The following is a 27,163-nucleotide window of genomic DNA, read 5'->3' on the forward strand; positions in this document are numbered from 1 at the left end:
CTGACCATATTGCTGGAGGAGCAGTCACTCATGTTAAGAAGGTATAAGAACGCTTGGCAAGGTTTATGGCCACCACTGTACAGTTACGAGGACTTGCCCTGTTGAGAACTGATAGTATGAATGGATATTTGGTCTCTGTTTAGTTCTGTCAACAGTAACTGGAGCATTGGATAGGGAATTTATTTTGATCAGTTATTGTCTTACGCAGAGTTTCTCTAAGTATGTACATCTGTTCTTCAGATACCAACAGATTAAATAATTGTATTTATAGTTAAATAAAATATTGGAGATGCATTTTTTTTTCAGCTTTGGAAGTAAGATGGGCAGAAAAGGTTGGAAATTGCAAATTTACATACTCGTGGTTGTCATCTGGCTGTGGTGAGGCCACTCTACAACACTTCGGTACTGAGCTCAAGCACTGGGGCCATTGCCATTTGGCAGATACCTGCCTTTTCTTGGAGTTACCTTTGGAATGGAGTTGCTTCTTGGATCTGTAAAGGAACCAGGAGTACGAAGTATTTTGTGTTCCCTGGGGAGAAATCTGGAAGTATGATTGCTAATGCCAACTTTTCAAGCTCTTTTTTTTTTTTTTTTTGGTTAGGTTTATGTAAGATATTTGAAAAATAGAATTTTGTTGTCATGTTAAATTCAAGGGATGGAGGCAGTGGGAGAACAACAAAGCTTTTGATCTTTCTTTAGTAAGTAGGAGACTGGTTACAGAATGTAAATATTTGTCTTAGATGATGCTATAAGCAGTACATTACTTTTGTATCAGATAAGGACAAAACCAAGTTACTTATTAAGATGCACATAATTTCTAAGATGCTTCTTGTCCTGTGTTAAGTTGTTCATTTTGGGGATCAATGGCAGTGTAAAAGCTGTCTTATATTTTCCGCAAACTGCATGACTGACATAGTACTGCAAAGTGGCTTGAAGGTGTACCAGCACACAGAAAGCCTTTGCTGATCTGCTGAAGTTTGAGCAAAGTAGTCAATAAAATAGCGTTTCCTAAGTGGTTGAGTACCTGTTTAGGTCTCATTGGTGTTTGTCAGCAGACAATGAGTGGTCACCCCTAAAGTAACTGTGTTTTAAAATATTGATTTTTGATGAAGAGTTCTGCTAAAAAAGCATATATTATTCAAGCAAGCATACTGTTTACCTACGATAGGTTATGATGAATTGTATTTCAACATTTGAAATTAAGGAAAAGTTAAATACTTGGAGAATATTAACAGTAGCTTGGGCATGGGACCAGCTCAGTGAGAAGAAAAACTTATGAAAGAAATGAATTTCAAGTATCTTTCTCAGTGTTATGTTTTTGTCTTTTGATATGGTCTTTGTTTCCGAAGTGCCCTCTGAGATGTGGAGCTCTGGATGAGTGTGGTGGTCTTGAGAGAAGGATTGCCTTGTAATAGGAATGGCCTAGGTGAGTTCAGTGGAGAAGTCTCATGGACTGCTGTCCTGTTCTTTGCATTTCCAGCTCATTTGGGCCGTTCTCTGGTGTGCGCCCAAGACCACATCAGCTGCTGCCACAGTGGTGGCCTTATCACCTCTCCTTGCTTAGTGGCCTGTGCCATCCCAGTCCTTGTAGAGCCAGGTGGGACCCACATCCCAGCTTCACTATTAGCCCAAGAAGCATTCAGGAGCACACATGGCTCTTCCTTGCCACAGGAACCACTGAGGTTATTTTTATGTTTTCACAAAGGCTTTACATAAAAGCAAAATTCAGACAACACTTAAAGCTGCTGAAGTGCTTTCTTTTTATCAGCTGCCTTTGTGACTTTGAGGACATTGAATTGAACCATCTTATTTAAAGGGAATGCTGTGTGCTTACTGCTGCAGGGATTCCAATCTGGATCTCCCTGCTGCTGGGGGAGAGGTATGTGGGCATGATCGTATCTATTTACTTATTTTAAGTGGCTGTGCATCTGCAGGTAGTACATAAAATCTCTGCAGATGACAGTTCTTTGTGTCTTCATCTTGACAGTCATGCGTGCAAAATACAACCAGATAAAATAGGAAGCTTAGGTGGTAGGAGGAGGGGGGCTTTCCAAAGCCTTGCTGATCCATGCTGACCTCTGTGGTGGACTTGCTCGGGGAAGCTACTTTGCTGCCACAGCAAAAATGAATTTAAGTTCTCAAGAATAAGTGCATTTGGTTTTTGCCCATGGGTGAGTGCAAACTGATTCTTTCTTGGGGGTGTAGAAGTCTTGATTGCAGTTTAGCTTACAGATTGTGGAGTATGAAATAAAATCCAGGGGAGGGCAAGTGCTAATTAGCGTCTCAGTTTTTGGAAATGTATTTGTATTAGAGGCTGGTGAGTGACTGCTAATGGCAGTGGAAAAACTATTCCCTTAATGGGCTTTGGATTATTCTTGAGTAGCTTATTGTACCCACACCTCCTGTGGAAGGTGACGCATCCTTCCTTTGCTTTACTTCCTCATCCAAATGCGTTACACCTGGTTGACCAACGTGCTTCAATGGACATCTTGTTGGTGAGTGCACTAATTGCCATTTCTGCAGAAAGGAAAAGCTGCTGCTTTGTGGCAGCTTCTGTTTGGCCAGAGTCTCTCAGGCCCTGGCTGTGTTTCTGGAATCACTTTTTATTAAAGCCAAATTAAAGCAGCATCTTTGGCAGAAGGTTGTTCAGAGGTTAAGCTTTTTTACCATGTTATTAGTGATGATGGTGTAGGGATTTGCATAAAGCTAAGACATGTGGTCTGTGCAGGTGCTGGTGTTCTGGTAAGCGTTGTGGGGTTGCCATCACTTTCTGTGAGTGATGGTGAGCGAGGCGCATCACAGGCGTTCTGCCTCCTTCAGCAAAGCTACTCATGACATCTCTGAAGAGAGCAGACGGGTGTTTCCTGTAAATACACGTACTGGAAACATCTGCCCGGCACATTGAATTAAAGGATTTTTCTTGATGTGCCGTCTGACCCCATATGCTGAGGAACTGCAGTGCTCTGTTTTCCTCATGACTTCCCGCATGTTTGACTTAAGCTGTCTTTTCAGTGCGCTCTTCCAAAGCTGGAGCTGTGAGGACAGACCAGACCTCTCTTCCCACATCTGTCCCAGCAGCTATACCATTTCCTGCCATGAATCATCCAAAGCACACTTACTTTTTATTCTTTTATTTAAGGGTGAAGGCACATTTGTTTTCCTGAAGCCACCAACTAATCTTTGCAGTCTGGCAGCCAAGCCTTAAATGAAGGCTCTGGTGCGAAAGTGTTCAGAGGAAGGAAGTGCCTCCCCATCAGTGGTGATCATGGACAAGCCTGGAGCAGAACTCCTTTCCTTGTGGGCTTCACTTGTGGTTAGAGGAACTGCAAACTTCATCATTTCTTGGAGAGTTGCAGTAAAACCTCTCCTCTATTTGCACGTCCAGGTCAAACACACCATGACCTCTGGTTTTCTGACATTTGTTGCTACAGCTAATCAAGAGTTAATTGTCAGATGATGTTTGGAGTGGGGGGCATCATATTTTGTGTTTGAATACTCTGTGGGGACATTTGCTGATGTTTTGTTTTCTGGGGCTCACTGGTTGCATTTATTTCAATTCTAGCAGGTTAAAATGGGGGATTTTTTTTTTTTTTTTTTTGCGCTGAGGAGCTGAGGATATAGAGTTTCTGAAACTTGAGAGGTTATTTTATTTCACACAGAGACAAAATCCACCCCCTCAATTTTGTCTTTAAAAAAACCCACCAAGAAAACCCCAACCCAAAAGCATATTAACTACAAAGATGTTAAGCATTTTCTTTTCTCCTTTTTAATTTTTCTAGGGAAACGTCAGATTCACCACTTGGGAAACCAGCTTCAACTCAATCAACATTGTCTGGATACTGCCTTTAATTTTTTCAAGATGGCAGTGACCAAGCGTCTAACGAGGGGGAGAAAGATGACCCACGTAATTGCTGCATGTCTCTACCTGGTGTGTAGAACGGAAGGAACTCCTCGTATCCTTTTACATTTAAAAAACCTAATTAAATAAATAAGAATTTTAGCAAGTCAGTTATCCGAGTTAGACCTTGTTTCTAAAATTTGAAAAGGTAAGTATTTATATTAATGAAGTGAATGGGAGTTTTCCCCATGGTTCAAGTAAAATTTTTCCCTTTCTAAATGTACAATATTTGCAAGGAGTTATAAATGTCACCGCCTCCCATCAATAATTCTAAAGTTCTTCTTCCTCAACATTTTATTCTATTATAAAATTGCACTTTTCCTGTGCTTAGCTAGGGATTACTTGTGTGTAATGTGGGGGTTTGCTGTTGTTCTGTTTTTCTCTCTTGTTTTAAAACAAATGAAAATTAACCCCAGGTCTCCTGAGTTGTCAGTAGTAAAGACGCATTGGCCTTCCAGTGGGTTTTCCATCAAGATATGTGGATTTCCTTTTTTGGTTTTTTGCTTTTTTTTTATGCTTGTGGGAAGGACAGTATCATTCTTGTTTTAATTTCGGGGAAAAAGGCATTTGATAAGTTCTGAAATTTTCTTGAAAATCGTTCAGGAAGCCAATGGCCAGAGGTGCAAGTGAGTGCTCCTTGCCTCTAGACGACGCCTCTTTTTTTTTTCTTCTAGAACTTAATTAAAATCCTTCTCAGCTTTAAATACTGATGTCCATCCATATTTATTTGTTTAATATATTTTTGTTTATTTCATGTTGTGTTTCAGTTCCTGGAATTTGGAGTTTGGTATCAAACAATTGCTTCTTTGTTATTTTAGTTCATTTCTGCTTTAAAGCAATATGTACATATCATCAATATTCTGTTTGATTTGAGCTTTTTCTAAATTGCTGTTTTCATTCTTTATTTTAGCAGTTGAACAGTTTAGCTTTCTTTTAAGATAGAGATTTTATTTTGAGTTTCAGAAACTACATCCAGTATTCTAAAATTATTGCTTTCTGATAGGTTATGGTCAACATTTGTATCTTTGAAAACGTGGTTTTGCAGGAATAGGGGAATTAAAAGGAAGGCTTACCTATTACACTGGTAATTTCTGAGTTAAAATCTCTGTGTAAACTTAGAACACTAACTCTATCATTACCATGGAGGCAGTGTGATTGAAATGCCTTGCTAATGTTTTCTATGCCCATGTTGCATTTTTTCAAGTCATTTATTTACAGTTGTTGTTTCATGCTGCTGAATGATAGCCTAGCCATAATGCACAAATCCATTTTTCCCCACTTGACTTAATAAAAAAGCATTCAAAGCAGTATATGCTGTACTAGGCAAGTGGGTACATTGTAATGTAGCAGCCATCTGTGCAGCAAGTGTGGCAAACTTCTCTAGCAAATTACAAAATAATCCTTTGCTTGTTTGAGGTATCATTCTTTAAAGTATTTCAGCATGTATCTAAGTTACGCACAAGATGTACTGATGTGGTTGCGCTTCATAAGTAGGTAAATTCATTTCACAATGAGTTTTGTTAAATGGAGATAATATCCTGTGTGATACTTCACACAAAATACTAGGAGTGAAGTATGAATAAGACTGCAAAGATAGGCTCTGTCTTTCTATATTACTGTCACAAAGTGCTCCATCTTGATTTGCACGGTTATTGTGCCACCTGGGAACCAAGAAGTGGTAGTGTTTGACTGTATGGCTCAATTTTGTTACTGTTTCTAAAAAAATAATCCAGCAGGTAAACTTTATGTTGTAGTTGATGTTAGGAATTTAGCCGTGTTACTTTGGGAGAGAGCGTTCAACTTCTCCCTAGTGTTCTGCTGTTTGGGCTTTCGTTTTGTCTTTTAGTATTTAAAGTCCAATGTAGTTAAAAATACAAACCTTATAAATTATGGATTCTGAACATTGAAAAGTAAGTTCCTTTTCATTAGAAACTTGGAAACCTGAGAGCCACAGGTGCACATTGCTGACCTTTGAAATTAAAATATGTTTAAGCCTCTGCAGATTAATTGAGATGATCATTATCAGCATGTTATGTTTGTTTCCAGCCTAGATCTGGCAATATAAAAATATACTACAGGAGGCAAGCATGTTCTCGGGACCTTTGGTCCAGGGGGACCAAGAGCCAGGTGTAGAGGATGGCCACACAGGAGAAGATGCTTTATCAAGAATGAAGATGCATGTTCAGGCTAATAAGCCTGCAGTCGGTTTGGGTCTTCTGGAGACACCAGCAGAGGATGGCATGCAAAGAGGCAAATTGTGCTGTGCAAAGGACATGCAGTGTTTGTAATGCTTTAAGATTTATGTAACAGTAAGTAGATTTACTGAATTTAAAGTGTTCATTATCACGTGGCTTATAGAACTGTTATTAAGAAGTTTGGGAGAAATTTAGAAATGGAAGCTAAAGGCTGAAGATTGGTGGATGTATTTTAGAGGAAAGATATAACATGGAAGTAGTGAAGGGCAGCAGCATCCTCAGAGCTGCACCTTGGCTTTGGGTGGCTGAGTGGAGCCACTCAGGAGTTACGGAGGCAAGAGGTATTAGCTGGGAACAGATTAGTCTCTGAAACAGCAGGCAGTGTATTCCTTAAAAAATATTATGGCAGAAGGAAGAAAGTATGTGTGTGGCCTGGGAAGGCAGAGTGGGATGTAGTCAGTGGCTGAAGTGGCAAGAAATGTTGTGTTCTCTCCAGTGGCAGAACCAAAGGAGTGGGAAGAGTTTGGAGAGGGAAAACAGGATTTAATTGTCTGCATTGAGTTCAGTTTGAGGGAGTGGAATGTATTTATCTGGCATGGCTATCTGCTTATTCTTCTTTTTTCATAATGTACATGTCGCCAGCCAGCCTCTGTGAAAATGGGAGGAAGGTTGTAGCCAAGTCTACTGTGCAGTCTGAATTATGCCTGAATAAACCTCAGCATGAAATACAAAAACATGAAGTTCTTGGTTCTTATACGTTGTTTAATTAATGCAAAAATGCAAAATATTCCAGCAACATAAATACTTTAATGTTCTTCTAGAACTATTTTTTAGATTAAAAAAATATCTATAGTGCAGCTTTTATTTATAGTTCTTGAGAAAGTTTAATGTAGTGTTTGAGATCTGAATTGATTTTACATTAGTTTGTTTTTTATTAGCTTGTTTGGCACAAGAATCCACAGTGCAGCAACTTTGACATAGTTTTTCATTTGCCTTGCTTTTATTACTTGTTGGTGTTAATATTTTAAAGGGAAGACAGTTTACTAGCGACTGGTTGAATTTGGGAAGTGTTTCACCCTTTTGATGAGCTACCTATAAAAACTTTATTTTTCTTTTTATAAAATGTGTCTTATCAATGTCAGAACTACAGTTATAAGGCAAAAAATACATTCAAAGGAGATTGTGCTTCTTAAATCCTCAAGTCTGATGGACCCTGTTGTCCCACTCCCAGGAGCTGAGTGATGTGTAGTGTTTCCAGTGACATCTGACTTCAACTGGCACCGACAGTGTTCACGGCATTTCAGACTCTGGCTCTTAATTTGTTTCTTGGAATAGTTACAGTCTTCGGTTGTTTCTCTTTAATGTTTCAAACAGCTTTTCCACCCCTACATATGTTTGAATGGAAACAAAGGACTCTTTGGCTGATCCCACTGCTCTGAGAGAGAGAGAACTTTGGAAGAGCAGGGCAGGGTGTTTGAGTGACTTATGGGTTTGGCTGTAACCTGTGGCTGCTCTAGAGTCACTTAGGAACAATAAGAGCCCGGCCAGGATTTTCCAGGTGGGATATCAGTTTGTTTTAATCAAGGAGTGTTTCATTCTGTTTGCAATCCTTTTTACTGTATACATGTTAGTAAAACTGTTCGACTGTCCACTATTTTATCCATAATATTTTCCAATGCTACCACCTGGGTTTTTCTTACAGCAGTTTTACATGGAAAATGTCTTTTATCCCCTACACGTGCACCTTTGTTGTTATATTTATTTATTCTTTTCCTTTGAAGCTCTTTGGAAAAAGCACCCTTAGTTGTAAGCCAAATCCTGTCTTGTTAGAGCTTAGTAAATAAAACCTTTTTCCACATGAGAAGAGTCCTTGCAAAGTCACCTCACCAGCTATCTTGTGTAAATATTCCTCTGTTTGCCTTTGGAGGTAAATTCGGGGCAGGTTTCCCCCACTCTAGTAAGCTGATCAGTCTCAGTGCTGGGGGCTTTGCCAAGTCCTTCCCACGGTCTGGGACTGAGGGTTGCCTGAGTTATTCAGGTGGTTTTCAGCAGCATTATGTGTAGCCAGAGGAAAGAGATCGAGTCTTTCTAGAGTCGGTCCAGGGCAGCTGAGTGAGGCTTCTCTTCTGAGTTGCTTTGCAGAAGAACCTGTGTGCTAGAAGTCTAAGGGGAAAAAAAACTTTTAAATGTGCGACAGGAGAAAACTGGATGCCTTGGTGCCTTTACATGTGAACTTGTGCTTGTTGAGAAAGCATAAGGCACTTTTCCTCCCCTGCTTCCTCATGAACATCCCTTTTGCTTGAGGGAAGATGTGGGAAGTCTTGCAGGATCCCAGCAGGCAAGAAGGATTTGGAGAAAAAAAAAAAGGGCATTTCCTCAGTGAATGGGGCAGTACTTCTGTTATTTCTAATTTGTCTGCAGTACTTGTACTTTATTGCCAAGCTATTCAAATGCCTCCTGGTTTAATGTGTTTATTTTCATGTCACAGTAAGGGAAGTTGAGAGTGTTTAGCTTCATTTTCAGTTGCAGAACTCAGGCTGACACATTCAAAGTTACCCTGAAAATCTGTGATGGAGTAAGGAACTGGTCTCTTTAATCCTAGACTATGCAGAGCCTAGTCTAGATTGAGCCTTTCTACCTTGTTGGTCTTTGCCAGAGAAATTGAGCTAATCTCCTCTTGGGCATTAGCAAGCTCTGTCAGCTCCCATACTGTCCTGGGAAGCTTTGTATAACCTTGCCATGAGAGCCTTTGATGGATAGATTCTTTGTTTCCCTACTAACACTTTGAGGTCTATCTTTGCAAGGAAAAGGGCAAGACTTCCTTTTTTATTAGAAATGAAAAATTAGAACTCTAGCAATCTTTTGACCTCTACTAAAACTTCCTGGAGCCAGCAGGCCTGAGTGCTCCCAATTAAAAAGTTAACTTTTGAAATTAGGCTTTAATCAACAAAATTTTAGAGCTCAAGTTAGGGAAGTTAATAAAACCAGTTTCTATTTCTCTTTAGATAAGGACTTTTCATTTTAGTAACTGGCCTTCTACTTTTCTTTAAATACAGTTGCATTCAAAATGTGTTTTATGCAAGTGTTGAGTGTGACAAGGACATAAGGAATTTAAAATTGATTTTAAATTGTACAGTTGAAATACATATAATATTTACAAAAGCAAATTATTGCATTTTGATAGATTTTTTTCTGTGAGTGTTAATGGCTGCCAAGATCTTAATTCATAGTAAGTTGAATAGAATAGCCAAAAATTAAAACATGTTAAGGATGTTGTCCAAATTCCTCTTAAATGCTGACAGGCTTGGGACATTCACCACCTCTCTAGGAAGGCTGGGCCAGTGTTTGACCACCCTCTGGGTAAAGAAATGCTTCCTAGTGAAGCATTTTCTTGGATGTGAAGTCTTGGAAAAGCCTTGTCCACTTTATTTCAAATTGAAGTTTTAAATCGATATGCTTTTGAGTGGATATATTTTAGCTGGAAGAGTTTCAGTCTGTTAATGAAAAATTGCCACCTTCAGTAGGGTGTGACTATTGTTACCCCACATTATTTGCATCTATTTCCAAATAGTTCATGTGTTTGGCAATGCTTGGCTTGTGTGATCATTCCTATTTGGTACCACAGCAGAAAATGGTGAAGATGTTGGGAAGAGCGCAGCCAGGGCCAGCAGTACAAATTTAATTTCTGCACCGTAATTTCTCTCTGTAATCCTCTTCTCCAGCCAGGGTTGGAACTGCTGAATTTCAACAGCAGTGCTCATGACCTGAAGCCAGCACATGCAGTAGTCTTTTCCATGAAGCAAAGGAGAATCATGTTTTTTCACTTGCAGTACCACCTCACACTTCTTTTGCTGTGTAGAGAGATATGTATAAAGGAACTATGTTGCAGAGAAGCACGTTTCATGTTTCCCATTAGTGGGAAACTAAAATTTTCCTCTCCACGTGCTTGTTGACGTTGTCTGCTCCATTGCATGGCTCCATTCTGTTTCCCACTGCATCTCCTTACTGCAAAGGCTGCTCCTGATCGCACGCTGCGAATGCAGTTGGCTGGCAGTGGGGCAGCAAGGCAGGAGGAGTCGAGGCTGTTTCACTCTGTTATCCGTCCCGACCTCTCGCTGTATTGCAGAATAGCCTGTCCTTCCTGAGGTTCTGCGTTATATCTGTGATTCTTCTATGGATGTCTTTTGTAGGATCTGAAGTGTTGCCGGGTACTTCGATTATTCACTTGAATCTGGTGATTTGCAATGTCTTTAGGGAGAATTAGCTCTTGAGAAGAAAAAACCTGAAGCCTTTCAAACTGGTTGTATGGCTTTGCACCTGGGGGACAGGAGTGGGGAGGTGGTTAGTGGCCCCCAGGTTCTCCTCTTGTCCCTTCTGGGTGAAAGCCAGAAACCTTACTTGTGCACCACTCGGATGTGGCAGGAAAACAGTGAGTGTGATTGCTGCCTAGCGTTATCCTGCAGTGCCCTGTCACTGAAAGTCATCGAAGATTTCTGCAGGGAGACCATAATTTTTATGTGGAGATTCTGTACTTGGATGGCTTTCTTTGTTTCTGTAAGATTCTGAAAATATAAAAGAGGAAGGAAACTTTACATTGTGGTATGTGTTAACTCAACATCTTACTGTTCAAATCCTTGTGCTAAATGCCCATTGTGGATGCTGCAGGGAGGGAGGGGAAAAGCTGCTGTAAGTGCAGTAGTGATAATTGACCCACTTAAGAGAGCTGCTCTAATTTTGCATGTTACAGCATCCTGGAAATTCAGATAAGAATGTTGATCTCTCCAGCTAATAGGATTTCTAAATATATCAACCAAAAGAAGCAGGAGGACTGTAATTTTGCATGTGTGTATGCTTAGGCTAATGTTTTGTTTAAGAATTGCACATTCAGAAAATCTGCTTTTCTGTTAACTTTTTACTAAGTTAGAATAGAACGGTATTTGACCTCTGGTGCTGGCAAGGGGAGACCTGATCCTGCCCCACAGAATTTGCTGAAGAAATTCCCAACAGCTTTTGTGTAGTAGAGTGACCAGCCTTTTTCCCCTCAGGATGTCAATACCCAGCAGGTGGCTTGAATTGTCCACTTTTCCATAATGCAGCATTAAACAAAGTACCTGCAGAGATAAAGAAGGGGACAGGGTCACAAGGTGGCCGAACAAGATTACAGATTTTGGCTGGTTTTTGTAGCTTTGTTGTTTGTTTTCTTTATTTAAGGGAAATTTTGAACAATAAAAGTCAAAGTAATCCTCCTCTGAAATTTGACTGCAGAAATACTCTATTTCTTTACAGGGCTGAGATTTTCAAGTCTTTCTCTAGGCAGCTCTTGCCCAAAGCACGTTAATGTGTATGACTGCTGAAACCCATGGGGTTTGTGCTCACTAGAACTGTTGCACCTAAATTGATTTAATTTACCCTTGCCCATCATACCTTTCTGTGTTGGGACAAACCCAGTCATCACTGTCCCCTTTGAAAAGGACAGACAGACTTTACTCTGTAGGCTACTGGATTAGGTCTACTGAAGCTTTTGTCAGTTTGGGCTTGATTTCCATTATGGGCAGGGAGAAGAAGTCTTCATAGTTTGGCAACCCCGTCCATGTCACCATGTTTGGCCTTGTGTAACACAGAAGTACAGCAGAAGCATCTGAGCCAAATTTTTAATGCACGTAATAGCTGTCTGTTATTGCATGCATAAAAATAATAATTAATAAAATTAAGGGCACAGATCATGCAATTAGTAATTAGGTTCCAGTTTGGAGTTTCTGAACTAAGAGACCTTCTCATGGTAAAGGTGAAACAAGGGGAAAAACAGAAGCAGGGGACAGGAGAGCTATGAAGGCATGAGTAACACCAGGGTAAAAATAGGAGGGGCAGCCCTAACCCGCAGCAGGGAGAGGGGGTGTTGCTTTGAAACATGGTGGCAGCGACATGGAAACTAATGAGGCAGGATGAGTTCTGGGTGATGGATGAGGGGAGGGAAATGTGATGGCAGAGGCCTCCTTCCAGTGGCATAAGTACAAAGGAGGAATGATAAGGAAGGGGATCACACCTCTGATGTCTTTGACCTTCAGCGATCCTTGCATGTTTCTGAAAACAAATATTTAACAATATTAAAGCTTGTTTAAAAGAGGAAATGATTGGGTTGACCCTCTGTTTAATTCAGAAGTTTATCTCTGCATCTGAATTTTGGTGCCTTGTCAGCAAAACCAGCATTGTAACTGGGTGCTTTTTTGACCAGATGGGAGCCAACACATTGCGAACACCAGCTAAATAAAACCCAGTATGGTATAGCTGGTCATTGTGTAGCACATTCCTGCTTTTGTCAGAGGATATGCTGGATGAGGTGTGGGATGTGGAGGAGATGCTTCCCCTTCCTTCCCTGCACGCCCACCCCCCTCAAGAAGTAATTAAAAAGAAAAAGCATTATCATATGGTTTGTTTAAATAAATCCTGGTAGCAAACTTGATCAATTATGCTTGATGGTTTTGATACGGTCACTGAAAAATATTTCTGGTTGTAGCCATTGCTAATGTTTTCTGCATTTTAATACTTTAGAAGTCAATTAGAAAATTAAATGCTCTCCTTCATTAAAATCATTTTGAAGATGGTGCATTTGCATTTTAATGCAGTAAGAGTGATGTCTTAGAAGACAAATTCATATTGTTAAATAGTTTAATTAAGATCAGTAATGCAAAATAGGGTGAATAAAAGCCAGTGCGTTGAGACCTACAAGCACTTCTGTGCTGGCTATCAGCAAATATTATTTTAGCTTGAGGTCTCTTAAAACTGTGTCCACTTTCATCATATTCTTAAATCTTATGCAGCTTTTTTTTTTGTCTTGCACTTCTTGATGCTATAAATACAAAGTGAAGGTATTTCAGAAACAATATTATTTCAAATTTATTTTGGAAAAACAGGATTCATTCTTATACCTGACCTGTCTTTGTATCTTGAAAGTAGACTTAATAATGATTTCTCACGTCCTAATAACGTATAAGCCTTTTAAAAATTAGTAGAAGTACTTCTCAAGAGCTGTCTTATTTCTTGGGACATTTGTCAGTAGGATTTTGTTTGCATGGCCTGGTCTTTGCACACAAACTTCATACTGGAAGTGCTTCTCAGTGGAAGACTTTTAGCATTTTGTAATCTTATGCCAAGTAAAATTGTGAGCTGAGCCTTTTCTAGCCTTTTTGCTGTGAGCCTTCATTTATGGCAAGTCCGCGTCCTTCCTAGAAGGCAAAACAAAATGTCTTTTAAGTTGAACTGCCAGACTGGCTCAGTATTGTTGTTAAGTACGAATGATGTAATACCCAATCACATGGTGGTATGTCCGCTATTTTCTCCCCTTTGAGAGAGAGAATAATCTTTCCATCTTACCCAGTTTCAGCAGGTTGGGAAAATAGGAGCCTTAAATGAGACCCAAAAGAACCAAAATCTTGATTTCTTCCAGAGCTCTGCTTTTGAAGCCAGATGTTTCCTCTGCCTTCTTTAGTTTGACTTGATAATTGGAAATAAGATGTTGAAGATAATGTATGCTTTGAAACTAGTGTATTATGTATTTTATTTAGATTTAATCCTTTAAATATTTGACAATAAAACATAAATTGCAGAGCTTTCATCTTGAGATCCGCTCTAAGTGAATTGTTTACGTTCAACATCCTTCCAGTTTGGGAGAGACACAGTAATCTCAGTCATATTTTGACTGGATGTGTTGGTAAAATTCTATGAGATTTGCTAATCGGTATTTTTAAATGGAGATATATAACTGTTTCTTCAGTGAAGAAGCTGCTTGTCTGCCAAAAATAAAGTCTTCACTTGTGCCTCAACAGGGAGTAGAAAGTAGAGTGTGTTTCAGATTCCTTTCATACTGGTAAGCAGGAAGGAATAGTGAACGATATATTTTATGTTATCATATATGAACTACTCATGATGAAAACCAAATTTTGAAAGAGAGAAAATATATAGACTCAAAAAAATCCTTCTAGTGGGGACAAAAAATTGTCTGGCTTATAATATGCTATAATCTTTTTAACATGAAGAGAAAACTGCAGTAAAAATGCATATTCAGCAACATGACAAGTACTAACTGAAATGTGAAAATCTTTTATTACATAAAAACTAGAACTCTGAATGTTGCCTCTGTCTTACTGTCAGGAGAATTTATCACCTTATCTATTTTACAGTATTTGTCCTTTTATAATTGATCCTTTTAAATTTTTATTGTTCTTGTAGAGAGCCTTTTGGCCTTGGAATTTCCAAGGGGAAACAAAGTTGTTATTGTCATTTCAGGTACTGTAATGTGCAGCACGATTCTAGGACAAACAAAGAGCTGGTGTTTCAAGTTAGCCTGCCAAAAAATTGAGAGGTTACCTGAACTTGCCAGTTTCTGAGAAAGCACGACTCTGTCCTTGCTTTGCAAGGGTTTTGTCTCCTTCTGGCTAACTTGTGTTAAAAATACACTTTTTTTCCCCCGTTCTCCCTAATGAAGTTATGCCTGTTCACCTCCAAAACTGAGATTATAGATTCTTTCCTGTGACTTTTCCTGTTGGGCAAAAGAGCTGGGCTGTATGAATTGAGAATATTTCTTTTGAAATTTGCTATTGAAATCACCAGTGAACCGTTCTTGATCTCCAAGGAAATGAAGAAGAAAATGTAAAATAATTGTAAATGGTTAGTGAAGTCTTCTTTTAAAGAAACATCTGGAGCTCCAGTTTCTGCTGCTGTGTCTCAGTTGGTACCTGAAATCAGAGAATGCACTATTCTGTACTGACCTGCAGTCGAAAGTTTGGTTTTCCCATGAGTGCTGTTAACTTCTGCAGAATCTAGGTTGAATTTTCTTTTTTATACGGAAATTTCTAGTTTTTAAATGATCACTCTTTTAGAGAATGCAACAGATGGACTGCATCTGTCCTGCTGTCTCTGAGGGACTCCCAAATCACTGCATTCTTGCCACATCTGGAGGACCTAGTTCATTGCCAATAATTATTTCCAGCACATATTCAGATTAGAGTTTTTTTGGTTGAAGAATATTTTTGGCAATGTCCAGTTTGATATTTATCTTCTGCCTAAATGCCAAGTTCTTACTGTGGCAGAGGAAAGCAACTCAACTATAGGTTGCTGCTCTACTCATTCCTCAGTCTTTGAACTGGTGGCTTCAGTGTCTCAGCTGTTTCTCACAGTCATTCAGTGATGAAACAAAGGAATGCTCTAGTCCTTGGATTTTGCTGATAATGCCTGCAGCCCTCCCAGCAGAGCTGTAAACTGGTCACTTTCCTTGTGTTGCAACTGAAGAAGTTGGGAGCACAATGAGGAGCCAAGAACTTTGGCTGAGGGGCAGTATCCAGAATATGAGGACAACACCAAAAAAAAGAAGCTGCAAAAAAAGTAGTGTGACAGAAGTGTTTGATCACAACAGTCATTTCTACTGCCAGGTTCTAGGATGGGAGGAACGAGAATACAGAGTGTTTTCCACCAGCTCTCCAGCAGCTGGGGAAGGTGTGGTGCATACAGGGAAATGTTTGTTTAGACAATATATCCGAGGGTGATGAAATACATAGGAGGCAATCCAGAGAGCCTGTCCCCTATGTAGGATTGTGGAATTACTTAGTTTGGAAGGGTCCTCTGGAATGCCTCTCCAGTTCCCTAGTCGTGTTGTCAGTAGATTGTTGAAGCCCTACTCTGGTTGAGTGCTGGTTGTCTCTAGCCGTGGATGTGTTATACTCTCTCTGGGCACCCTTTTGCAGTGCTTTACTACCTTTATGGCAAGGATTTTTTTTTCCTAACATCTAATCACATAATCTAATTTTCTCTTGCTGCAAACTGCATCTGTTGTCTTTTGTTCTGCCTGTGTTATCTGAGAATTTGGCTCCATCTTCTCTATATTTCTCTCACTGAGTAGTTAGGACAGCATTAGATCTCCCCTAAAGCTAGGCTGAAAAGCCTGGCTGTCTCAGCTTTTCCTCATAGATCATATGCTTCAGTCTGTCATTCATCTCTGTGTTCCTCCACTGTAGTCATTCCAGAGTACTGAAGTTGGACTGAAAAACCTAGACCTAACCATGGATCTCCAGGTGCAGCCTCACAGCTACTGAATAGAGGGGAATAACCACTTCCTTCAGCTTCGAATACAACTTAGTATGTGTCTGGCCTTTCTCGATGTAAGACCATGCTGCTGACTCCTGCTTACCTTGAACATGGGGATCACCAGCTCCTTTTCCTTAGCTGGTCAGTCCCACCCTGTCTTGGGCATGAGACTTCAGGAAGTCTCGAGAAGGCAGTCGCACCTTCTGATGCCATGACCACCCCCCACATTTGATGTCACCAGCGTACTTGCCTAGGGTGCTTTTTGCATTCAGACAGAGTTGCCCCCAAGGGATCCCTCTAGTACCGCCCCTTCAACTATTAATCATGGCCCTTCAGACTTGGCAGTCCAGCCAATTTACTTATTTTCTAGGCCAGGTAGCCAAACCATGATGACTTACAATTTGGCTTCAACAACGCCAAGGCAGATCATGTCGTTAGCTTTATTGAAATCAAAGTAAGCAGCATCCACTGCTGTGCCAGTTTCCCCTGAGCATGTGTCCATTCGGGTGCCATGTAAAATGGATGGGTAGATGACACATTAGAGTCATAGAATCACTAGGTTGGAAAGAACGCGCTGGATCATCGAGTCCAACCATTCAACACCTTGCTGAGCTGTGCAGTTGATCTGTCTTTCTGCTCAGTAGTTTAAGCATTTGGCTAGTGCTCTGTATGGAGAATTCGTCTTTTGCGCAGAGTCCAGAGCGATCCATCTTCTGATGGGCGACACAATGACAGGTGCTCATTGATTGTTATTTTATATTAAACAATGTTTTTTAGGGCTGGTAACTAAAGCCTCTTCCTGACTTGCAGAAAACCTGGATTTACTTTTGTAAGGGGAATTAAAAGCCAAGAGGATAGTCAGGGTCTGAACCCTGCTGCTTCTCCTTTTGAAACTGTTGTTGCTTTGCAATCTGAAATGTAAGAGTTGTGGGGTCAGGAGAAGAACAAACAAGTGGAAACTTTTGTAGGTGAATGGCCAGGCTTTGAAAGGGTGGATACCTAGTTCAGCTTCTCTCTCTCTGGTTATTTCAGTGAGTTTCTTTATTTTTTACGTTGATGTATTTATTATGTATGAATGTAGTGACCTCATATGTAGATGTGGCACTTCATGACATAATTTAGTAGGCATAGTGGTGTTGGGCTGGATGATCTTAGAGGTGTTTTCCAACCTTAATGATTCTATGATTCTGTAATATGTAAACAGTTCTGGCAGCAGGAGTGTGAGTTCAGATTGCTCCCTCCTAGCTGAGGGTCTTGGTGATGCAAGTGTAGAATTTATAGCATTTTATGGAGAGGATCAGTATTAAAAGCTCCATCTTCTGGTTGGAGCAACTGAGGCACAGAAGGGAAGCAAAATGACTTGCTCATTGGTACAGTGATACGATGTAGATATGCTTGGGTCCCATGTGCATCTAAACCTCATACAGTAGTATGCTGTAGAAGTATCGTTCTGCCTGTTACTCTCCTATTTGATTTTGCAAAGATGCTTAAATATACATTTCTAGGTATACTGGCTAAAACACTAGGAATTTTTGGCTAAAATTGTGGAGAGAAGCAAGTTCTGCGGACTCTGCATGTCTGGCGTTGGACTGAGGTGGTTCTAAAAATCTTAGGCTGAATTTCTGAATCTCAGTGTCAGGGAAAAAAGTTATCATTTTTCTTGAAAGCTTTGCAAATATGACACAATCAGTGAGCAGCTGTAAACATGAGACACAATAGAATTCTCGGTTGTTGTTCAGAGCAGAGCTGTATTTTAGGAGCTTGCCATCAGTGCGCTGTTGAATGTTATTTGAAATTACACTGCTTGGTTGCAATAAAACTACTGCAAGACTGTGTGAAAGGAGCCTGAGGAGATCTTTCCCAGTGTATCACTGGCATTTTTTATTTTCCCAGAGGCAGATGATATGTACATCATTGCTGGCTTTTTTTTTTTTTTCCTCTTGTGAAGAATTCCAGCAGCTGAGATAAGTTTACAGTTTCTTAAAAACTGATAATGAAAGAGCAATCTCTGTGCTGAGAGAGACATGAGTGCTTGCCATTGCTATAGCATTCAAAAGAATATAACACAGGGATAAAAGTTTAATATTCCTCATTTTCCATCTTGATTAAAACTATGTAATGAAGACTGTTAACTTTTAACAACGTGAGAAATGCCATTTGCAAGTAAATTAACTTCAGTGTATTCGCTAACCGATGCTGTGCAACATTGTCTTTGGGAGTTCCTGCTGAAGTGAAGTAAATATTGACAGTAATGCTAACAGAATTGCAGTGCCCATGACAAGCAGAGGACTGCAGCAGATTGCTTACTGAAGTCCTGAGCTTTCATTAAGGTATCAGTATGTGTATTCTGGTCCCTTCCTACCCTCCACTCTGCCCACATGTCTCTCCCAGTAAAGGATTTTCCTTTTGCTCCTTAAGGATCCCTTCATAAAGATGAGTAACCAGTAAAGGAGTTGACGCTTTAACACTGAGGATTGATTTTAGAGCAAATTGGTACAAAATCAAACTAAATCTTAAGCTGAATAAAGGAATGCAAAATTGTTATAGGAACTTCGTAGCTTTGTGTTTTGGATAATAAAGGCATGTAGAGTAGGACATGAAAGGAAGAGCTGAAACTGTGATGTGCATCGCATCTTTTTTCATTGTGAGGAGCTCAGGATGTCACTTAGCTCTTAAGCCCTTTTTTGCAAAACTTCCTTGTTGATTTGCATATCATAATCCCACAAGTTATATCAGGTATTGCGTTAAGAGAGGATGTAGCTGGGGCCTTTCAAAGGTGAGGTCATGATCTGAAAAATAATTATTGGCCATAAAGTTAGTTAAATACAGGGCAATGATAGCATCAGCACAGTTGAAAGCTTGTTTCTCTGGCCGTTTGGAGAGACTTGGGAACCACAGAGTCAAAATGTATATTATTATAGTAAGATTGTCAGAAGATTTCAGAGCATTTTACCAAGGAAAGGGGAACTGTGGTCTTCATCATAAAAACATGATGAAGAAGGATGAAATGTTTTTGAAGGGCAATGGGGAAAAAAGGAAACAGAAACCCAGTGTCCTGCGGCACAGTGTAGCGTTCATTTTCTGTAACTGTGCTTACTTCCCACCCTTTTCTGTAGATAAAATGCAGAGTGTATCAAATTTCTGTGACTGTGTATACCCTGCTCAGTAGATCATCTCAAAGTTTTCTTCTTGTAATTGAACTCTCTGACAAGTTACCTATCTTAAAATCTCAGCTATGTCATCTTTCTTGCCTGCCATGGGAGCTCCTCCCTCCAGCTGCTGTATTGTAGTTGTTCAAGGACCAAATTTAATCTTTTTCTAGAGGCAACATTTCAAGACACAAATTTGTTTTAAATTTAAGATCTAGTGTATTATGTGCTTGAAGAGGAATGTGTCATGTTGAGAATTGTATCCATTTCAAAGTATGATGCATCACTTCTCTCTAGCCCTGAAAGGTATTTAAAATTGATATTTGATATTTTTAAAGTTAGAAAGGCTGTTGCAGTTCTTTTTCTTTTGTTTTTTGTTCTTCTTGAGCCCTTTTCTGTTGGGCTTTCCGAAAGCGAAGGTGTCTTCTCACCCTGCTGGTAACAGCTAAAGGTAATCTCTCCTTTGTGCATTGCTGTGAAGTAGAAATAAAGATACGTTTGCATATTGTGTCTTGTCTACAGGTTGGTAAATTCATATGTGGTAATGTTTGTTACTGCATCTCAAGATAACTGGCTAACTGTCCCAAGAGGTAGTGTGAGTTTTCTACTCCTGTACTGCTAAATAAAACTCCCTTGAATACCTCTACAGCATAGCCTATGAAGATGCATTATTCTATATTTGGTAAAAATGCTTTATTAGTAACTCATTTGGGATAAGTTCCTGTTTATGTACTATAAGGCAAACCTAGTTTAGAAAACATAACTCTAATAATCAAATTGCGTATACCTCTGTGCTCTTAGGACTTATTTAGGTTTCTGCTACAGTGATCATATACATATTTTTAATTTATTTAGCATAGGCATTTCTTAAAGTGAAAACATGGATTGAGAATTTTCCAATGTGGCACACTGGTTTAGCTGCATGTTTTCCTATTTATTTTATTGAAAATGCCTAAACCAGCCTGCTTTAAGAAGTTCAGCTAGCATGAAAGTGGTGTGTTGTACTGACTTCCAAGCACTGCTGATGAACTAGTCCTAAGCACCTACTTTTCAACTCCATGCAGGATTTAAGCTCCGTAACAAAGGTGATTGGGGAGGTTTTTGTGAGTTACTGTAATTGCTTTTATTACTACAAGACTAGTAATTAACAGTTTGGTCACATTTGTGAAAGTGTTGCTTAGTCCAGGCCTCAGGAGAAAGCTGGCTGCATCCATGAAGCCATTACGTCTGGTGTTTTCCAGCAGAGTGTTGGAGGTGTGAGGGAGGGTGGGAATGCAGAGAGCTCTCCTGCCTGCTGAGGTGAGGTTTTCTGATCAACAGGAATACACTGTTAGGGGGAGGGTATTGCTGTACTGCCTGCTTTGTGAATACAGGGGCTCTCTTTGGTACTTGGCAGTGAGCATCCAGTTCAAATAACCGAAAGGATTTGTACAGTTATGTGCCTACAGGCATCTGATACAGAAGGGTTTATTCTGTCATTGTATTACATGACATATGCTGATACGATTCTCTCTAAAGCCTTTGAGAATGGGAAATTTAACACGTCCAATTGTTGTCCTTCCCACCAAAGGCCATTAAGGAGTCAGCAGCCTCAGTGGCAGAGATACAATTCATTTTTTTTGAAGCTGTACTTTTTCTTAAAATAAAGGCTCTAGTATCAGAAATTTTCTGCTTGTTTACCTGAGTTTTATGCTTTGCACTGTTTGGGTAAATAATGCCTATGCACAGATAAATTGCATTCAGAGGTACTGGCAGGAAAGCATTGTCTGACTTTCAAGTGCAAACTCTGCCATTCTAATGCTGGGTACAGCAGCTGCCGCACTCCCATCCTAGCAAAGGTCTGTTGAGATAATTCTTCAAGGAGCACTTAATACCAGTGCATTAGACTCAGTATGGTAATGAAAGCAAAGACGTAACGCTTGGCTTCAAGCATGGAAAATGTAAACCATTCTGTATCTACAGAATTGGATTTTGTTTTGGTTTAATTGTGCACTGTAGTGCTACTTCTTGAAGTGTATAGCTGGGTGTTCACTGTGGGTAAAGCAGAGCAGTACTATGATGAACTTCCGCACAGGAACTGTGTCTGTACTTAAAACAAGGAGGGTGTTATCAATTTTATAAGACATTTGTTTACTATAAAGCAGTTATTCTGCAGGCTTTTGCTCGTTGTTTCTTTTAAGGGTTTCCCTTTCAGATAAGGTAGGTCTTTGTGTTTTGGAGCAAGCTGGAGAAAACTCTGCAAACAGCGTTACATTTAAAGAGAAATTTGAGAAGGTGGGATGGGTGACTGAGAGATTATCTCAGGCTCTTATTTTGATGAATGCTTTAAGCCAGTGAGAGCTGGCGCGGCTTCAGAAAGGAGTCGTCTTGCTTTGCCCTTGCCTGCTCAGTCCTCCCCCTGTCCATTCCTTGCCTTCTATCATCCCAGGTGTTTGTGCAGTTACACGTGAACTGGGGAGTTAATCCAGCTGAAAACAGAATCAGGGGGAGGGGAAAAAAACCCTATTTTTTTTTGGACAGTTCCCTAGGCTGGTTTGCCACACTGCTGCACAAATAACACCCCGGGTTAAGGGGGTGTTGGTGGGCTGGAATCAAGCCAATTTGGGGCACGCTGAGATTATTCTGTTCATTCAAGTTGGCATAAGGTGCCAGTCAAACCATAGCTCAAATATATACTTTTATTGTTGTTGGGTTTTTTTGCGGGGTTGTTTTTTTTTCATCTTTCCGTACTCTTCCATTTGGAGTCTGCTGCAAATCAGAGTGTTGGGCTTGTGACAGTGCTGGTTTTCCTTTGCCACCTCTGAACATGCAGGGATTTGTCCCTGCTTCTAGTTTCTACTCTTTCTCTGTCTCTGCCAGCTGCTTCGCATTTCCAAGCGTGTGTTGCTGCTGTGCTGAATAGCAGTTCATCATCTCAGAATATTTCTTCAAAATCTTAACCTCTGAATTTTGTGAGACTTTTCTTTCACTGTTGGTACAAAAGTTGTAACCTTTACAGGCTTTGTATATGGGGCAAAGAGAGAGAACTGAACTCTTTTGTTTACCTAAGTCTTTCCTATTGGTGTCCTCCTTCCCAGCTGCTTTTTTTATGCCTGCTTTATTTTCAAATAAACTGTGCAATTTCAATTTTGTGCTGTGCAATTTCATGCCTGCTGATGTGTTTGGACTCTCTTCAGACACAGGATGTTTTCTGCAGTGATTTTACTATTTACTCTTGTTTCTTTTTCCCTTGCAGCTTGAGCTTTGCTCCTTTCCTGGTGCCTCTCTCCCTTTCTTCTCTGCCAGCCCCACTCTTCTTTTAAGTTCTTCCTTAAACCTTGCTTCTCCTAGCAACCTCTCTTGTTTTCTCTTGCCACCGCTTGCTCAATTTATTGTTTCAGGGGACAGGGTCTCTCTTTCTTTTTTGGAGACTCTTGTTTGAATCTAGCCAACTGTTTTCTATACGTGGTCATATCATCCAGGTTGAAGATTAACCTCCTGTCTCTTAAAACTTTTAAATTAATATTTACATTTTCTTTGTATGCCTAAATTTTCTTTTCCCAAAGTAACTATACCAACTACATTATCTTTGTGTAGCTTAGTACAGATATTCTTTTCATAGTTTATGCATCTGATATCCTGGATAATTGAGTTGACTGTACAGGCATTTTGGGACAATAAAAGTATGTTTTACTTTTTTTCAGTTGTGTTGCACTGAGTTATAAATTTACATGCGGCTATGTAAATACCTTATTATGTCCCACAAAGCAGGTTATTTACTTGAAACTGGTAACACTAGGAATACAGCCTAGCCTGAATCCTTTGAAGACAGTATTCTCCAAGAGCAGCATTTTCAAACGTGCTGAACGCTCGCTGCGAATTCGGCTGGCCCGGCATGTTTTTGAAAACGTTCCTCTAAGTGGGAAAGGCTTTGAAGACAACAATTAGGAAAAAACCAGCTTTAATTTAGAAAAGACTGAAATGTATGAGTATTGGGGAGTCTGAAGATTAGTGTAGCTTACAGGCAATGAATCAACCCAGTGTGACCAGTGGAGGTGCAGTTGGCAGCCCAGTTGCCCTACCGAGGTTTTGTCTGCAGTGACTGGAGGTAGAGGAGGGGGGAACTGGTGTCAGGGGCTAATTCAGCTCTTAGATGTGAGCCAGAAAGCTACACTTATAACACTTCCAGTTAATGCCATGAAATGAGGCAGTATGAGTGCAGCCCGAAATGCCTGTCTCCTTTTTAATAATCTACCTTGGTTGGTTGTACGATGCTGAGTTACTGCTATTGATTCTCTTACCTGTGAAGAGAGAATATCGCACGTGCGGAAAGGGAGCTGTGAGAAAAACATCCTAATTTACCTAGGAAGGAGTATGGCACTGCTTTTTGTCCTTAAGTTGGGGATTTTAGAATACTGAATATAGAAAAATACAGTTTTATGAAATAGATGTGCAGTTGTGTGCAAACAAAGCCCATAGACCAAAATACAGAGTTTTTTTCCTCATACATTAATCTACACATAAATAGAGATAGCTTTTATGAAAATGGCATTTGTACTTACTGGTATGATTTGTTAAATGCTGTTTTTATTTGTTTTCTCGAGTGCAGCCTGTGCTCTGTGGACTTTTTTGCACAGAAAAATTTGCAAACTAAAACTTTCGGAACTGGTGCTGTGTGATTTGGGCCTCAAGGCAAAGCTTTTATTGGGGTTATCAGAAATTGGTTTCCTACAAAAGAACTAGGTTTAGGTATTATTTTCTGATTGTTTTAGTTAACTGTCACTGGGAAGAGAAATGTTTACTTTAAACAATTAGTGCTGTCAGTTCTAGTTAATTACTAATGAAATTGGTGAAAGTCAAGCAGAGATATAATTGTGATAATTCATACTCAAAAAACAGTGCATGAAAATGTGGGAAGGGAAGTTTGTAAACTGGGTGTTGAACTGAAGGTTGGAAAACTGGGTTCAGGGCCAGCTAAATATGCTGTCGCTGTTTTTTCACTCTGGTATCACTTCACTTCTGTGTCCACCCTCCCTTTTGTCTCATCTCCGTGTGTTTGTTATTGTAAGTGCTTCTGGGAAGTTCCCAGCTCTTATGTAGCTTATACAGAACTATTCCATTTCATCTAGAACTTGAGGAAAAATTGTTTTCATGTTCAGAAATCTTTTTGCTCTTCAGTCAGATGTCCTATTAAGCTTTGCTGTTTTGTTTGCAGCCAGCTGAATTGTTCTTGCTGAGTACAGAGAGGGACTTCATGTTTAAATATTTTGTATATTTAATAGATCTGCTTTTAGTTTTTGTTAGAAAGAGAAGGCTACTTAAAAAAGGCAACGCTTCATTACGGTTCTTGTGGATGTCATATTTCTCCTGGGTGGCTTGCAGTCATGATTCCTTGGCATTAGTCCTCTTTCTGTGGTATGGATGATTTTGTCGTAAGCTTGTAAAAATAAATAGAGTTCTGAGGGTAACTTATGAAAACTAACTAACTAGGAGAAATACTAGACTCTGTCTTCTCCATGCTGCTCAGTTTTGCTTGTATCTCCCAGATGTGACATGATGTGTAGTAGAAGAATTTTGACACAGTAGCATGAAATAATGTTTGAAGGTTTCCTGATTGTTTTAGTTTGTCAGGCACTGAAAGATTTTATTTTAATTACTATTTAATTTTTTTCAGGAGGGGAAAAAGCTCTGTTGTAAGTGATAGTTGTTATTTTAAAAGCATCTCTGTAAATGGCAGTTTTGCCTCCTGGAAAATGTTAATATTGAAAATGGAGGAGATTTTGGTGCATGTAAGTACTTTGCTGGGATATGTAAAATGTAGGACTATCTGAAGGACAAATGCATGCTTGTTTTGGTATTTTTGGGTTTGGGTTTCCAGTAGTATTTGGTTCATCATGAACTTTTGTTTCCTCTGGTGCTGAGAATGAGGTCATTCTTGCTGTGATTCATGGTGCTCTCACATTATCCACAGATTACCAGATTATAAAAGCAGAGAGGGAGTGTTCTGGCTGCTTGATCTGACCTCTTGCATCACATTGGTCAAAGAATCCCCTTGAATTGAGTCTTTTTGAGTAAAGCCTTTAGAATAATGTAATTTTTATTTAGAAGTTTCCAATTGGGGACAGTCGGTTGTGTACATTGGTTAAATTAGCTTAAAGAATGAACAGCAAAGGAAAAGCAAATGAAACTATTTGCGGCACTCTTTTTCTTTCCCTTTTTCTTTTCTGTTTTTTTATTTGGGTGCATTTATAACCTAAGTCCCCTTGTGTTTATGTCCTGTTATTTTGTATGTGTATATCTACAATGTCAGTGGCTTTCTATCCCCTTGGGAACTTTTCCATGTGCTAGCAATGTCTGTATGCAAAATTATCATTGTTTTCTTTTGGCTTCAAAGAAAACATTTATCTTATGATTGTATACTTTTAAAATACATATTGAGTATTATCTGCTGTTTTCAGCTGTTGTATGTTCTCCTGAACTGTTCCAACTCTGAAAAGGAGTTTGAAAACAACTCCCTGTTTTTACAACTACTTCCTGCTGATAATTGTGCTCACAATATTCACAGTAAAGGCCAGCCCGTTGCTACTGCATGACTCAAATTTCCCCTTTGCTTTTGCTGCGCTGTGGCAGCTACACATCTAATCAGGGAGAGAGATGGCTGGAGGCTACCTTAAATGAAATCCAGAAATGCCACATTTTTACTGTGACCTTTGCTTACTATTTCAGTGGACACTTGAACTAACTTCTCTAAGGAGCAAACCATCTCTGTGTTAAAGCATCCATAGTGTAGCTCTGAATTGCTACTGAACTGCCTGAGCTCTGCAAGTGAATTCCAAGCTTCTTAGCTCTAATCTTTCATCATAATAAATTCACGCAACTTTCTCTGTTTCTCTTTAAAGGTGGATTTTTTTTTTTCCATGCAAGTGCTCAAGTTTTATTACTGTCGTGTATTATGGAGTTTAGGTCTTCCACCAGACTGTTTTTAACAGTTTGGAAGGGATGAAAAATACTTTGCTATATAAATTTCATGACTGTAACTGAAATGCCTGGGTTAGACAAGTAGCGCTCTGGCTCACCTAAGATCTGAATTAGCCTCTGACTCTGATGCTCCTTTCAGTCTGCTCCTCTGTCTCCAGTGATGGTGGACAGACTCTGGGACTGCTCAGCTGCTCACTTTAGTGCCTTGGTAACCGATGAGCCTTTTCATTTTGTGGGTTTTGTTTTATTTTGTTTGGGTTTTGTTTTCCTAAATTGTCAAAATCTATCAGTTTTAGGTGATCTCTGTGGTGAAGGTATCTCAGGGTGGGCATAAAGTAACCAAACACTTCAAGTCAGTAATGAGCTAGGAACATTTTCAGACCGAGAATATTTCTTAAAGCATAAAATTGGTGTAGTGATTTCTTCCTTGACCTGTTTGATGAGCTGGCGACTAATATGGTTCCTTGGCAACTGCATTGTTAAAGTCTTTCCACTTTCTCTTTTCTAACTACTTTGACCAAAAGTTGCCTTGCATTCCATATGGCTCTGTGGATTTCTAAAGTGTATATTTTGCGGATTTTTTTTTGTTAGCGATTTCCTTAGTGTGTTAAAATTTAAGATTGCATTAATATCTTGCATAAGATTATCTGTTATGGATTTTGGATTTTTTTCAGAGACATACTGAGTTTTCAGCTAATTGAATATCTATATATGCTTTGTTTTAAATGCTAAAATTAACTTCCACTAAATAATATTCATGCAATGTATTGACTTTTGTAACAGATTTTGAGTACTAAAATCATACAATTTTAAATCCAAACTAAGGATAGAAATGCTCAAGTATAAACCTTAGCAAGGCAAATGTTTATGTATAAACTGATTAAGTT

The 27,163-nt window shown here is 39.5% G+C and overlaps 1 protein-coding gene across 1 annotated transcript in view; it reads left to right on the forward strand.

The window, feature by feature from the left end:
• The window catches only part of BRF1 (BRF1 general transcription factor IIIB subunit), a 180,492-nt gene that overhangs the window by 45,624 nt on the left and 107,705 nt on the right, over positions 1 to 27,163 (forward strand). Inside the window, exon 3 of the mRNA XM_069858918.1 lies at positions 3,780 to 3,953. Within this exon, the coding sequence (XP_069715019.1) occupies positions 3,780 to 3,953 (174 nt within the window). The remainder of the gene's footprint in view (positions 1 to 3,779; positions 3,954 to 27,163) is intronic.

The sequence above is a fragment of the Phaenicophaeus curvirostris genome, chromosome 5 (genome assembly GCF_032191515.1).
Source record: "Phaenicophaeus curvirostris isolate KB17595 chromosome 5, BPBGC_Pcur_1.0, whole genome shotgun sequence".
Classification (NCBI taxonomy): domain Eukaryota; kingdom Metazoa; phylum Chordata; class Aves; order Cuculiformes; family Cuculidae; genus Phaenicophaeus; species Phaenicophaeus curvirostris.